At 42.2% G+C, this 14,924-nt stretch overlaps 1 protein-coding gene across 2 annotated transcripts; it reads right to left on the minus strand.

Annotated features, from left to right (window-relative positions):
* Positions 1-73: 73 nt before the first annotated feature.
* Positions 74-13,931, minus strand: LOC138967543 (dynein light chain Tctex-type 5-A-like). Of its 2 annotated transcripts, XM_070340116.1 has the most exons (4): positions 13,263-13,931; positions 4,267-4,585; positions 2,785-2,919; positions 74-1,453 (listed from the first exon to the last, which is right to left on the minus strand). In XM_070340116.1, exons 2-4 carry the CDS (start codon positions 4,573-4,575, stop codon positions 1,154-1,156), a joined length of 744 nt encoding a protein of 247 aa, XP_070196217.1. In that variant the 5' UTR covers positions 4,576-4,585; positions 13,263-13,931; the 3' UTR covers positions 74-1,153. The 2 variants fall into 2 exon arrangements, with proteins under 2 accessions (XP_070196217.1, XP_070196218.1); XM_070340117.1 differs by lacking the exon at positions 13,263-13,931 and having other exon boundaries at positions 4,267-4,590.
* Positions 13,932-14,924: the final 993 nt, after the last annotated feature.

Here is a 14,924-nt window from a genome sequence, read left to right on the forward strand (position 1 = left end):
TCTCAATGCTGTCAAATTAGGGGGTTGATTGCTGTGTCATGTTTGACCTCCACAACACAACAGATGAGAGAAATCTGGTCAGGCATTTATTAATAATAATACATCTACCCAGATCCAATGAAATGTTGGCACTTATCACAAGCTAATCTTTGGTTCTGTAGCCACTCGCTTTGCATATGTGTGTCATTTTATATCAGTTTACATTACTGTCCGACTGAAGAATAAGACCAGCGTTACTGTAAAATTTTAACAATTCGCAAGCACCATTGATTCACTACACTTAAAACTTCAGGGCAGTTGACAAGACAGAAAATTCTTTCAAATCATAAAAACCTTTGCCGTCATTTTGCCAGAGCTGCCGGAAATATTTATCACAGTCGGGGAAAGCTGACGCCAAAGACTGACTAAAACTTTGGGGATAGACGATGTTCGGAAATAACTCTGTCGGGGTTTGTATGGGTTGTGAAAGAGTGACTACTCTTGCTTTTAGTGAGGCAAGCTTTTTACATGTGCTCTTTGTTCATAAGCTGCAGACAAACCAATCAATCAATCAATCAATGAGTCTTATATCGCGCATATTCCGTGGGTACAGTTCTAGGCGCTCTGCAGTGATGCCGTGTGAGATGAAATTTTATACGGCCAGTAATTGCAGCCATTTCGGCGCATATTTACCTTTCACGGCCTATTATTCCAAGTCACACGGGTATAGGTAGACAATTATTAACTGTGCCTAAGCAATTTTGCCAGGAAAGACCCTTTTGTCAATCGTGGGATCTTTAACGTGCACACCCAATGTAGTGTACACGGGGGGAGAGTTCGGACACCGAAGAGAGTCTGCACACAAAGTTGACTCTGAAATAAATTTCCGCCGAACCTGGGATCGAACTCACGCTGACAGCGGCCAACTGAATACAAATCCAGCACGCTACCAACTGAGCTATATCCCCGGAGACAAACCCATTGCTAGTGACTGGCCTATAATGTCACGTGGGAAAGTTTGACTTACTAAAAGCAAGAGTATTCACTCTTTCGCTACTCATACAAACCGGACAAAACAAATTCTAAACATCACCTATGGTCGACACTTTTGTTGTCATTTTAGGATTTTTGCTTTAAAAAATTAATCCTCGCGACATCCGGAGACACACATAAGTCACTCTGCGTAGGTAACGAACACCATCCCTACTGCGTAGTACAGCTCTTTTTTCAGCGTGAAGGATGCGAAGTTGTCGTGGGCAAAGTTCCACAGGCAGCGGGACGAGACCATCATGCTCTGCTCGCTGTTCTGTCCGATGATGACCATGCAGACGATCTTGAAGCGATGCATGTCCAGCAGCTTGACCCGTTCTTTGATAATCTCGCTCAGCTCCAGACAGCGATGACTCATCACACGGGCGTCGTAGCTGTTATCTGTCAGGTTCTCCTTCAGCACTTTGGCGATGATCTCTCGGATCTGGAAGATGAAAGGCAGTGATTTACTAAAGTGAGAATATGATAGGTGTTGTCTTCCGCCCTCACGGTTAAACCAGAAGAAGCATGCTTCCGGGTACCCCCCGCGGGTTAGGGGGAAGAATTTACCCGATGCTCCCCAGCATGTCGTAAGAGGCGACTAACGGATTCTGTTTCTCCTTTTACCCTTAAGTGTTTCTTGTATAGAATATAGTCAATGTTTGTAAAGATTTTAGTCAAGCAGTATGTAAGAAATGTTAAGTCCTTTGTACTGGAAACTTGCATTCTCCCAGTAAGGTAATATATTGTACTACGTTGCAAGCCCCTGGAGCAACTTTTTGATTAGTGCTTTTGTGAACAAGAAACAATTAACAAGTGGCTCTATCCCATCTCCCCCCCCCCCCCCCCCCCCCCCCCCCCCCGCCCCCCCTTTCCCCGTCGCGATATAACCTTGAACGGTTGAAAACGACGTTAAACACCAAATAAAGAAAGAATGCTTCCGGGTGTTACCCCCACTTTCGATAAGCCTACGTCCGAATATAGCGAGCCCTTGATCTCTTGAAATACATTGTACATGCATCTGAGACTGGGAAGAGAATAAACAGATGCCAGCAAATTTCTCCATGCACAAACTGCTTCTATTTGTTTTTTCACAATCATTTATACCTACCTTGCTGTTGGATAAATTTAAAGGAAACTTCAAAGGAAACAAACGAACAAATTCTGAATAATGGCACATTGGAACTGTTTTTAAAGACCACCGAAAAAAAGCGAGAAAGGTTATTGGAGCTTATTTGACAAAACGAAAGATATATAAGTACTGTACATCGACCCAATGGTCTTCATTGTGGACAGACAGACAAATATTTATTAGACAAGTACAAAACCAACTTTGCCCAATATGCGATCTCTTAGGATGGTCCATTTTGGTCTTCAGGGTGCACAGGCGTGGAAATTGGTAAAAAGTTGTCAAAGCCGTATTTCTGGTGTTTACAAATGCATCTTCATAAAATATTGCACTATAATGCAAACACCGAAAATAAGCTTTTATGTAAAGTTTTAGTTTAGGTTGCATTTATTTTGCTGAAACTGTGCATACAAGCTCATCTTAGTTATTTACATTGATTTGCATAGTTTAATGAAGATGGGTTAATAAACAAAAGAGATACCTCTTCGACATGATTCCCACGCCATGCGCCCCCCGTCTAAACCTCAACCTTTATCCCCAATTTGACTGGATTTTATGTTCATAACTTCTGAAAGTTTACCTCAATTTTTTTCCAAAAACCTGAGAAAATTATGTCTTAAAAGAGGAGTTCCACTGTACATGTTTACCTGTGTTTCATGGAAACGCGAATCCGGTTCCAGTTTGTATGTGTTTTCGTACTCCACCAGAGAGGGCGCGTGGCCATCGCTCTGTTTGCCAACACTCTGACGGTCATGGTCGTGGTGACTCTTGGGGTGCTTAGCCTGCAACACGGGGCACATAATGTTTGTTTTGTTGTAACATTGTGTGTGTGTGACTCTTGGGGTGCTTAGCCTGCAACACGGAGCACATAATGTTTGTTTTGTTGTAACATTGTGTGTGTGTGTGTGACTCTTGGGGTGCTTAGCCTGCAACACGGGGCACATACTGTTGGTTCAGTTGTTGTAGCGGTGTGTGTGTGTGTGTGTGTGTGTGTGTGTTCAAACTTACTTGTGAGAACTTACAACGAAGGAAAAACCGAGAAAAGGAGAAAAACAAGAGGCGAAGCCATCAAGGCTCACGTAAGAAATCGACAAACAGTAACACAAACTCAATCACTCCGTCACACACACACACACACACACACACACACACACACACACACACACACACACACACACACGCACGCACGCACGCACACACACACACACACACACACACACACACACACACACACACACACACACACACACAGAAAGAGCATAGGTGAAACTGTGCAAGAAAGCGAGACACTAGATCTAGATCTGTCTGTCTGCATGTAGCCTACTTACAAGGACACGACTGCCAACCAGTCTCGGCGCGCTCAAAATAATAATGACCGAGACTTTCAGTACTTCCTTCGCGTGACGTCTAACCCTCTTACGTCATAATGTGACGTCAATGTAATGTGACGTCTTCAAATGTTAGAGTTTCTACCACAGACATACACACGCACAGACGCACGCACGCACGCACGCACAGACAGACAAAGTTACGATCGCATAGGCTACACTTACGTGAGCCAAAAACAATAAGCCTGAAAGTAAATTTGGACATTTCTAATACTTAGGCGATAAAGGTTCATAGACCGAAAAATCGCAAAATGAACGGGCAAACCGTGACGCTATCCCCGTGCACATACAGTAAAACCTGTCTCTAAAGGACACCCTTGGGTGGAGGGGCCGGGGCAATATTTTACAAAGAGCACCTAAAATGTACAAGACACTTTTTGTCAATCCTGGAGTATGTATTTACAGACCTGGGAACCCATACGATTTCACCGTACGCATGATTGTCAAGAATACGCTCAGTACGGTCAGTGGGGAAAAAAATACGACGTTCGTTCCATGATAAACTGTCCGTATGTAGCAGGTGGCCGTTACAAAAAGGGTCCGCTAGACTCAGGATTTACTGTATTACACTTAATTGTATTAAAGTTCACGTGCAATCCACAGTAAAACTGAATGGCCTCCGTCAAATGTGTTCAAGACAAGAATCCATTGCGTTTGATAATACGCCTGTGACACAAAATTGCTGTTGAAGAAATATTCAAAAACTTAATTTGATGTTAACAGATCATGTAACATACTCACGTGTATCCCATGACCTGTGTCCCTGCGGGTCAAGGTGCCCGCCCTTGACCTTCTCTCGACCCCACCCCCGTGAGTGCTGGTACCCTCCCCCTTCCCCGCCTTCATCACGGCGTCGCGGAGAGGGGGGTGTCTGAGGTGACCCTGGTGATGCTTGCCCCCGTGACCTTCGCCATGGTGTTGTTTGGCGTGGTCTCCATGGTGAGGCTTTCCGTGGTCGCCATGGTGATGTTTACCCCCGTGACCGTCGCCATGGTGATGTTTCTCTTGGTGATGGCCTGGTTCAAGGTCGTGTCCGGATTTTGTGCTCATTTTACGACCTCTGCAAAGAAAGCAAATACCATGACCGTGCGTGTTTGTGTTTATGTCACTGTTTATTTTTAAGAGATAATGTGTTTTAGTAGTATTTTACTGTGACAATACATCATGTTTGTTTTTTAAATTGTTTGTTGTGTGTGTGTGTGTGCCTGTCTGTCCGTCTATTTGTCCGTCTTTCTGTGTATCTGTCTGACAAAATGCATGAGTGCCCCTTTCCTTTACGATTTTCAATTCTTTTTTTTTCTTGTACTTTGTAGGGTTGTTCCCACTGCAGCAGGGCCGGTGAGTGAGTGTCTGGAATGCCTTTCATGTGTCACGTTGCTGTGGTATCAAAATGAATCCCGTCAAAAGTGCCTTGCAAGAACATTTAATACTTGTATCTTATCTACCAATACACTTAATCTCGTACATAAATCCGCGGGGGAGGGGGGAGAGGGCTCTCTCTCTCTCTCTCTCTCTCTCTCTCTCTCTCTCTCTCTCTCTCTCTCTCTCTCTCTCTCTCTCTCTCTCCTTGAATCGAAACAATGAACATTTTTGATGTTGAAAGTCAGTGTCAACAACTTCGGTCAAGTTCTTACTGAGGCTCTCTCTCTCTCTCTCTCTCTCTCTCTCTCTCTCAGTCTCTCTCTCCTCTCTCTCTCTCTCTCTCTCTCTCTCTCTCTCTCTCTCTCTCTCTCTCTGTCCCACTCACCTTTTCTGCCTCTCTCCCTTTCTCTCTCCTCCCTCTCCGTCTCTCTCTCTCTCTCTCTCTCTCTCTCTCTCTCTCTCTCTCGGTATCTCTCCCTCTCCTCTCTCTCTCTTCTCTGGGTGGCCGAATGGTAACGCACTTGCGCTCGGAAGCGAGAGGTTGCGAGTTCGACCCTGGGTCAGGGCGTTAGCAGTTTTCTCCTCCCTTTCCTAACCTAGGTGGTGGGTTCAAGTGCTAGTCTTTCGGATGAGACGAAAACCCGAGGTCCCTTCTTGTACACTACATTGGGGAGTGCACGTTAAAGATCCCACGATTGACAAAAGGGTCTTTCCGGGCAAAATTGTATCGGCATAGATAAAAAAAAATCCACCAAAATACCCGTGTGACTTGGAATAATAGGCCGTGAAAAGTAGGATATGCGCCGAAGTGGCTGCGATCTGCTGGTCGATGTGAATGCGTGATGTAGGCTATTGTGTAAAAAATTCCACCTCACACGGCATAAATAGATCTATGCGCCTTGAGTCCGAGTCTGGAGATACGCGCGCGATATAAGACTCTTCATAAATCAAATCAGTCTCTCTCTCTCCTCTCCCTCCCTCTCTCTCTCCCTCTTTCTCTCCTCTCTCTATATCTCTCTCCTCTCTCCCTCTTCTCTCTCTCTCTCTCTCTCTCTCTCTCTCTCTCTCTCTCTCTCTCTCTCTCTCTCTCTCTTAACCTGTTGCAGTCAGTTTTTATCAAGTAGAAAACGAAAGCTTGTCCGTGACTGTCTACAAACATGTAAACACTTACACTAGCGTGCACACTTTTTATATTTAGTCAAGTTTTGACTAAATATTTTAACATCGAGGGGGAATCGAAACGAGGGTCGTGGTGTATGTGTATGTGTGTGTGTGTGTGTGTGCGTGCGTGCGTGCGTGTAGAGCGATTCAGACCAAACTACTGGACCGATCTTTATGAAATTTGACATGAGAGTTCCTGGGATTGATATCCCCATACGTTTTTTTCATTTTTTTTATAAATGTCTTTGATGACGTCATATCCGGCTTTTCGTGAAAGTTGAGGCGGCACTGTCACGCTCTCATTTTTCAACCAAATTGGTTGAAATTTTGGTCAAGTAATCTTCGACGAAGCCCGGGGTTCGGTATTGCATTTCAGCTTGGTGGCTTAAAAATTAATTAATGACTTTGGTCATTAAAAATCAGAAAATTGTAAAAAAAAATAAAAATTTATAAAACGATCCAAATTTACGTTTATCTTATTCTCCATCATTTGCTGATTCCAAAAACATATAAATATGTTATATTCGGATTAAAAACAAGCTCTGAAAATTAAATATATAAAAATTATTATCAAAATTAAATTGTCCAAATCAATTTAAAAACACTTTCATCTTATTCCTTGTCGGTTCCTGATTCCAAAAACATATAGATATGATATGTTTGGATTAAAAACACGCTCAGAAAGTTAAAACAAAGAGAGGTACAGAAAAGCGTGCTATCCTTCTTAGCGCAACTACTACCCCGCTCTTCTTGTCAATTTCACTGCCTTTGCCATGAGCGGTGGACTGACGATGCTATAGTGGGGCTCCTATGTTGCAAAATCATTCAAATCATGCAACAAACACCAAATTAAGCAAATATGAAGAGTTTTATGTGCTTAACAAAACCTGATACAGAGCCATCGCGAAAAATAAAAAAATGGGTAGTTTTTAAACAATTTTTCAAAATGGCCGCCAGTGTAAACGGTTGGGTATGTTAGGCATATTTCACTTCATGTGATTAACAGCAAATTTGGCGTAAATGGACATTTGCTTTTGCTTAACAAAACCTGATACAGAGCCACCGTGAAAAAATTAAGAAATCAGTAGTTTTTTTACAATTTTCAAAATGGCCGCCAATAAAAGGGTATTTAGGCATTTTTGATGCTACAAGACATTCTCTTGCAATAGAAACTAACACAAACACATTTTTAAACAAACAATACATGTATTGTTGGTGCAGAGAATGATTGGACGGTGTGGGTGGCAGGGTTGAAGAATTTGTGGATTACCTAAACTGTGCAAAAATAAATATATTGCACCAATTTCCATACCAAAACGAAAACATTCATTCCTGTGCTGTTATATTCAATGTATGCTATTGAGGGCACTCAACTTGGCTAACTGGAACACTTTTAAGATAAAAGGTGGCCTTTACATGGGTTATTTGACCGCCGCCCAAATAAGGGTACCCCCAAAATAAAACTGATAAAAATGTAATGTATCAACTCAAAAGTCGACTAAAATTCATAATCGCTGTATTTCGAAAACGTTGTTTGTTCTTATGTGTTTACACAACTAGCACATTCCGGCAAGTGTCTATACTCAAAAGAAACTTTGGCAGTACTTGAAACAACCATCTGTCATATATACATGCGAAGTCAAAAATATGTGGGATGTAAGCCAACAAACCTGTGGCAGTTTTTAAAATATTATTTCGTGAAGATTTGAAAGTGTACTCAAACGGTTGAACTACGCCTCGTGCGTAGACACACATTCCTGAAAGTTTCAACGCAACCCACTTGGTCATTGCTAAAATACATGGATTTTAGTTGACTTGGGTATCCCTCAAATTTGACACATAAACATCTCATCCGTGAGATCGACACATACATCAGTAGGTACAATGGCACAACACTAGAAATATGCAAGATGGCGAAATAAAACAACCTGTTCTGGATGGATAATCAAGTTGACTTTCTCTTCGTATACAACAGTGACCCAGTTGTGCCTCAGGAATTGTCGGCTTTTTAAAAGGTACCCGAAGTTTTTGTCACATCTCTTTGTCACGTCAAGGGTATCCTTATTTTGACGGCGTAAATGATGATGTTAAAAAAAAATGTGCCAGATAGCGAAGATGCGAGCCTTTAATGGCATAGACAGTTTGAATAAAATGACACAGGAATAAAAGTTTGAGTTGGGGTATGAAAATGGGTGCAATAATATTTTTGCACAGTTTAGATGCTGACAGTTTTCACAGGTATGCAAGCACATTTGCAGAGAGCTGTGCTCTGCAGTCCTTCTTAGCAGCATTTGCAGCGTTTTGTTGTACAGCTCTTCTTGCAGGCACACCTCATGAGTTCTCGGCACACGCTGGATACCTCTTGAAAGCTCGTCCAGAATGACTCCCACTTTCCAGCCTTGAACTGCCAGCCCACAGAGTTGGGTGGTCTAATATGTACATGGCTCTTCTCAATCATGTCCTGCAGCAGCACCTCACTTGTAAGGGGATTATGGTCAATTTGGCAGCTCTTTTTACTGAAGAGGTACCGTCTAGCACTGTTTACACCCAGTACGTTGCTGGTTTTGTCCTACAGATGTACACCAAAAAGCTCTTGTGCTGCCCTGTCAGTGGTACTCAGCTTACAAAGAGGAGCAGACAACATGAAGAAAGTTTGAGTGACGTCTTCAAATGCTTGCCATACTTCCCAAGCCTTCTGATTCCCCAATACCATTGAAGAACGACATAGTGTCACAGCCTGTAAGGCTATGCAAAATGGGCAGACAGGGTGACTTCTCTTGGCCAATGGCTTTGGCAATGTGGCGATACACTTCACGAGCAGAAAAAAACGCAACACAGCTGGAATGAGAAGCAGACTGTCTGGCCTCCTCTACATCCATGGTGCAGGAAATCAGCCTGTATTTGAATAATGTTTACTATCTCAGAGAGTCGGTCAAAGCCGGGTTAGCAAGTCTTCACACAACAGACCAAAATGAAAGAAAATTGTATTTCATGAATTCGTATAATTCTTACTGTTTCAGGTTAAAAAACAAACAAACACAGTTTCCAGTGACCCAACTGATTCTGGAATCTTTCTGACCGCTACATTTATTTGCTTCAAACAGTCGCTAACAGAATGTTGACCATAGTGAGGGTTCGTACGTTAAACCCATCAAATTCACAGAGGTCGCTTACAAATGATGTGCAAACATGTTCCAATTAATACAAATAAAAATATCTTACTGTTAAGATGTATTAGGTAACAAACCTTGATACAGTAGTACTACTACTAGTGAAATCGGCTCCCTTCTGTGGCACCGGAATAAATGCAGAACGCTTGTTCGGGAACCGGCATGTGGTGTAACTCTTGTATATATCCTGTAAAAATAAAATTCACACCAATGCACGGTCAACTTCAAATAAGCAAAAGGATGAGAAACAAGCAACAAACCAAAATTGTAAAACTCAAAGAGCGGTACCTCTTCATTTTTCAAAACCACTTACATGTATCTCATTTGATTAGCATACACTGTATGCTTTTGTCTGTTACCTACCGTCTTTGAAAGTTTGATCACAACACTGTAAAGACATGGGGAGTGGAGTGTTTTTATCTCCAGCTGGTCATCCTACTATCTGGCCTACCCTCACTCAGTTTTTGACTCTACCCCTCCCCACCTTATGGAAGTCCTTAACGTAGGCAGGACTAATCATTTATCATACCATGAACAATCTCTTTCTCCTCGCCTTTTATTCAAAGTTCGTTTAATCTGTTTAAAATCACCAGCGTGGCGATCATGATTTCCTTACTTGTAATCAACAGATAGATCTAGATCTATCAGTATCACAATCCAGCTAATGGGAGCTATTGCAAGATTAAACAAAGTCTCTGCATTTCAGCGCTTCACCCGATGAATAACAGACCCCAGGGGAGAATTAAACATTAAAATGATGTGACATTGGTGAATGAATGCGTATTCTTGAAAACTTACCTTCAGAAACGTTGTTTTCGCTCAAATCAAAACACCCAATGTTGCGGAGGCCGCCATCTTGAAGTTTCATGCTGCGGATATATAAAATTCTAAAAACGATCAAATTAAATACCAGAACACAAAAATACCCATAAGAGTATTTATTTCATGCATGTGTTATCAGCAAACAACTTCTGGTGCATGGTTAACCATTGAATTTTACATTTGCTGAGTTGGGAATATTTACTGCTGAGCGCTTTTGGTACGAACTTCGTCTGCTGTAAATGCAGCCTTTTATTCCCTATCAAAGACAAAAAAAACCGATTTCTGAAGTGGCTCTGTATCTGAAATCCCTTAAATAATTATAAGGAACAATATCACAAAGTATGGTGTTTGTTGCAAGATGTGAATGATTTATGAGTGCGTCTGCAACATACGAGCCCCACTATACGAGTAAAATGGCATTGCGTTTCATTCTGTGAGTTCGACAGCTACTTGACTAAATATTGTATTTTCGCCTTACGCGACTTGTTTTTAATTAAAATGGGGGTCCTTAACGTCCTCACAGGAAATTTTCCTTTTAGGGACCATGAGTTGGTGATACGCTAAAATAATATATATACTTACACATCTTTCAAGTCATTTGTGTACTTTTATTTCTAATGGAAAGAACTAAAATGCCTGGAAAGCCTGCATTAAAAACAAATCCATGCAAAGAGTAAAGGGAATCGAAGTCGTATTTGTGTTACTCCATCATTTTTGAATGGGATTAAAATACGTCTTACTGTCATAAACGTTTAGTACTCAGTGGTACTAACACGAATAGTGGTGATCATCAAAGGGGAATAATCGTAGCTTTGGGATAAAAACAAGCAGACGATCTCTAAAGGTTGAGCCCAGCTGATAAAAGATCCCCTAGAAACCGCATGCCAAATGGTATTTGATCTGTCCGCGACATAAGTGGTGGTTTAGTGGTCAGTATTGTTCGTTGTCTGGCGACGACACCATCCGGTGTGACGTTTTCATCTTTCGCCGTCACAGTGTTGATATTTCCGGCTTCTCAGTCGGCCTCGAGTCGTTGATCTAGTATAAACTCTACACTGAACAAAAAAAACACCCTTCGACAGTACTGATGAGCGACCTTGTATACCTTACATTCATGGGGCCAAATTTGTCCAACCAATTTGTTTTATTTAACTTAGAAATTTGATTCATCCTAAAATGTTTTTCTTCTTACTCAAGGGACGTAACCACTCAGTACACGTTTTCGAAGAATTCGATTTTGGGGGTGAAATCTATTAAATTTTACCACCAATTTTCTTCACATGCAAGAAACTGACATGCTTTTCGTCCATAAATAATTTCACTTCTTAATTTTACCGAAGATACAAGTTGAAGGCGCCTAAGCCTCTAGGGGGGTCCGGGGGCATGCCCCCCCGGAAATTTTTTTTATCCAAACAAGCAAAATAGAGCTATCTGGTGCATCCTGAGCCAATAAATTACCTCTCTTTTGGGGGGGGGGGGTGGGGGGGGGGTTACGTAACCCGTGTTACCCCCCCCCCCCCCCCCCCAGATCCGCCCTTGCACATACCAGACATCATCAGCCTGACTGCTTCATGAGCACAGTGGTAATACCGTGCAATTTTACAGATTGACATTAGGGTCTTTCCTGGCAAAATTGCTTAGGCACAGTTAATAATTGTCTACCTATACCCGTGTGACTTGGAATAATAGGCCGTGAAAGGTAAATATGCGCCGAAATGGCTGCAATCTACTGGCCGTATAAAATTTCATCTCACACGGCATCACTGCAGAGCGCCTAGAACTGTGCCCACAGAATATGCGCGATATAAGACTCATTGATTGATTGATTGATTGATTGATTGATTGATTGATTGATTGATCAGCCCAACTGTTGATTCTTGGTATGTGTCCGAGTGGAAGGATGATTCCCCGAAAGCGGCGTATGGCTGCCTAAATGGCGGGGTAAAAACGGTCATACACGTAAAATTCCACTCGTGCAAAAAACACGTAGTGTACGTGGGAGTTTCAGCCCACGAACGAAGAAGAAGAAGAAGAAGAAGAAGTGGAAGGATGGTCTTAAACCGTTTACACACCCTCACACATGCATGGTGTTTCGCTTGGATTACTCGGGAAGGAAAAAGTCTCTGTGCCGCAGTACAAAACAATTATGTTATTACACCCTATGTTTATTACGGGCCGCAAGTCGTCAAGCTGGCTCTCGAATATCACTCAACCCCTGTTTTTAGTGTCTCTCCAAAAATGCAAGCTAAGAGTGGAGAGGTTACTGAATAACGGGTACGAATATAGGGTAGAAAATAGAACATCATTTTTTTACGTTTGAGCGTTCAAGCAGGAGTACACAACGAAGATATTTACTCTTCCCACGGGCTTACATTGCAATATGCGCAGAGTGCTGTGCATGAAATGGCATTTAAGTAAATTTATACACAGTAAATATCAAGACTGGTAATGAAGATTACACACATAAACACTGAAATATAAACACACACACACACCAAGGGCGGATCTGGGGGGGGGGGGGGTTACACGGGTTACGTAACCCCCACCCACCCACCCACCCACCCAAAAACTGAGAGGTAATTTATTGGCTCAGGATGCACCAGATAGCTCTATTTTGCTTCTTTGGATAACAAAAATTTCCTGGGGGGGCATGCCCCCGGACCCCCCTAGATGCTTAGGCGCCTTTGGCGCCGTCAACTTGTATCTTCGCAGTCATTTTGTAACCCCCCCCCCCTCCAAAGTGAATTGATCCACCCTTGCACACACACACACACACACACACACACACACACACACACACACACACACACACACTCAGGGAGAGAGAAAGAGAGAGGGAGGGGGGGGGAGAACCAAAAATATTTTTATATTAAGAAATCCATGTTTTTGACAAATATACTTTTGGTCGTAGTTTTTGGAACACAAGAAATAGAATCTCATTCTTAGGTCAGAACAGATGTTAGCATGTGGCAGTTCTGGTACTACAACATATTTAACTTCTTTTTCCCATATATATAATGTCCTCTCATTTCAGTATAAAGCAGAAACATTCTAATTTGTTTCTTTCTTTTTTTCGAGTTTCGTTTTTGCACGTTAAAGCACAGCTCACACGGATAACCTGATAAAAACTGACACACATACACATACACAATGTGAGATTTAAAAAAAAATGCAACACGATATTCAGCGCAAAAAAAGTCAACAAGAAAAAAATCCACTTACATACAGTGAAACAATAACCGTCCAAGAAGTCAAACAAGCCAGCAAATTTCTCCTAGCTTCCCGACTGACTCGGGGGCAAACGACAGTTTAGCTAGCAGTGTTGGCATCGTCACCCACCCAGGGTGCATTAATAACACAATGCGCTATCGTGTTGATATGGTGCACCTGTAACAAGTCCACAGAAACTTTGTGCTCCGCTCATTGATAAGGTAACTGGGCAAACCTCGAAGGCAGAGCGGGTATTTTACAGGGTGCGAGACTGAGTACGGGGTTCTGGTAGGATACAGTGGAACCTCCCTTCTAAGACTGCAAACACTATCGAGAAAGTCAGATCCTATTTGAGGAATTAAAGTGTCTTAAAATGGAAGTGAACTTACGGAAGCTTTGAACAGAAAGTCTGACAAATCTGTGTCCGAAATCGGGGTTGGATAGTGTGGGTGGAATTATTCTAAAAATAGGGGGACTACCGCTGTACATAGGTAAGCGTGTGGTTAGGTGTGGTCAGGACAAGGGACGGTGTAATGTGGACTTCAATTCTGTTTGCTGAAACATATCCTTTAATGCTATTAGGAATAGCCATACCAGTATGTGAAATGTTTGTAAGGACTGGGAATGTTGGTTCTTGGTTGTTAACGTCCCTCCAACAATATTGGCTTATACTGAACCGGCGCCGGGACTTGGTGGTCAAGAACCTCGAGGAATAAGGTGAAAACGGTACGTATGCAACACCCCCCCCCCCCCTCCGACCCCCCTTCCCCCGATGACCTTCCGGCATAAAGAGGGAGAACAAGAAACCAATCAATCAATTGTTTATCTGTTACCGATTGTTTCGATATTTGTGCTGGTCAGTGAAACTGTCAATTTTGAACATGACCCGTATTATATTAAAAGCATTGTGAGGCGATATATATATGCCTAAAGACTCATTTTTTGTTCTCTCTTTCTTTCTTTCTTTCTTCTCCCCACCCCCCCACCCCCAGTTATGGAGAGGTTTGACTGTACCTTCCTTCCCGTGTACAAAAAACAAATCATGTACCACAACAGATGTGTCCAAGAATTAACATGACATAAAACATCCTTCCACTTGCACACACACCGACAATCAAGACTATCACTGTTTCCGGGACAGAGTGGACATTTTTTGCTGAACTAATTTCTCAGAATTAACACAGGTGTCAATTATAAAATCTATTCAACAGAAAATCTTCACTCTGAAAAGGAAGCACAGGCTGATTATTTGTATGTGTCCGAGTAAGTAGGAAAATAATTCAACAGAAAATTCTTACTCTGCTAGAAAGCGGCAAGACTGATTTTTGTTGATATGTGTCCAAGTAAATCAGGAAATGAGAATTTTTGTTGTTGATATGTGCCCGAGTAAATTAGGAGATTTATTGAACAGAAAATTCTTACTCTGCTAGAAAGTGGCTTGACAGATTTTTGTTGATATGTGTCCGAGTAAAGTAGGAAATGTATTCAACTGAAAATTCTTACTCTGCATGGAAAGTAGACAGGCTGATTGTTGGTATGTGTCCGAGTGACAGGATGTTGTTGGTATGTGTCCGAGTGACAGGATGTTGTTGGTATGTGTCCGAGTGACAGGATGTTATTGCCCCGTGAAAAAGCCTGGGCGGATTGACGACTATTTACACGATGGTCAGTTTA

The sequence above is a fragment of the Littorina saxatilis genome, linkage group LG5 (genome assembly GCF_037325665.1).
Source record: "Littorina saxatilis isolate snail1 linkage group LG5, US_GU_Lsax_2.0, whole genome shotgun sequence".
In the NCBI taxonomy this organism is placed as follows: Eukaryota; Metazoa; Mollusca; class Gastropoda; order Littorinimorpha; family Littorinidae; genus Littorina; species Littorina saxatilis.

Coding starts and splice junctions, on each gene's coding strand:
- LOC138967543 (XM_070340116.1), bottom strand. CDS start 4,575: ATGAGCACAAAATCCGGACACGACCTTGAACCAGGCCATCACCAAGAG. Junction 2,920..4,266: donor ACACAGGTCATGGGATACAC/GTGAGTATGTTA, acceptor CCCGTGTTGCAG/GCTAAGCACCCCAAGAGTCA. Junction 1,454..2,784: donor CGCGTTTCCATGAAACACAG/GTAAACATGTAC, acceptor TTCATCTTCCAG/ATCCGAGAGATCATCGCCAA.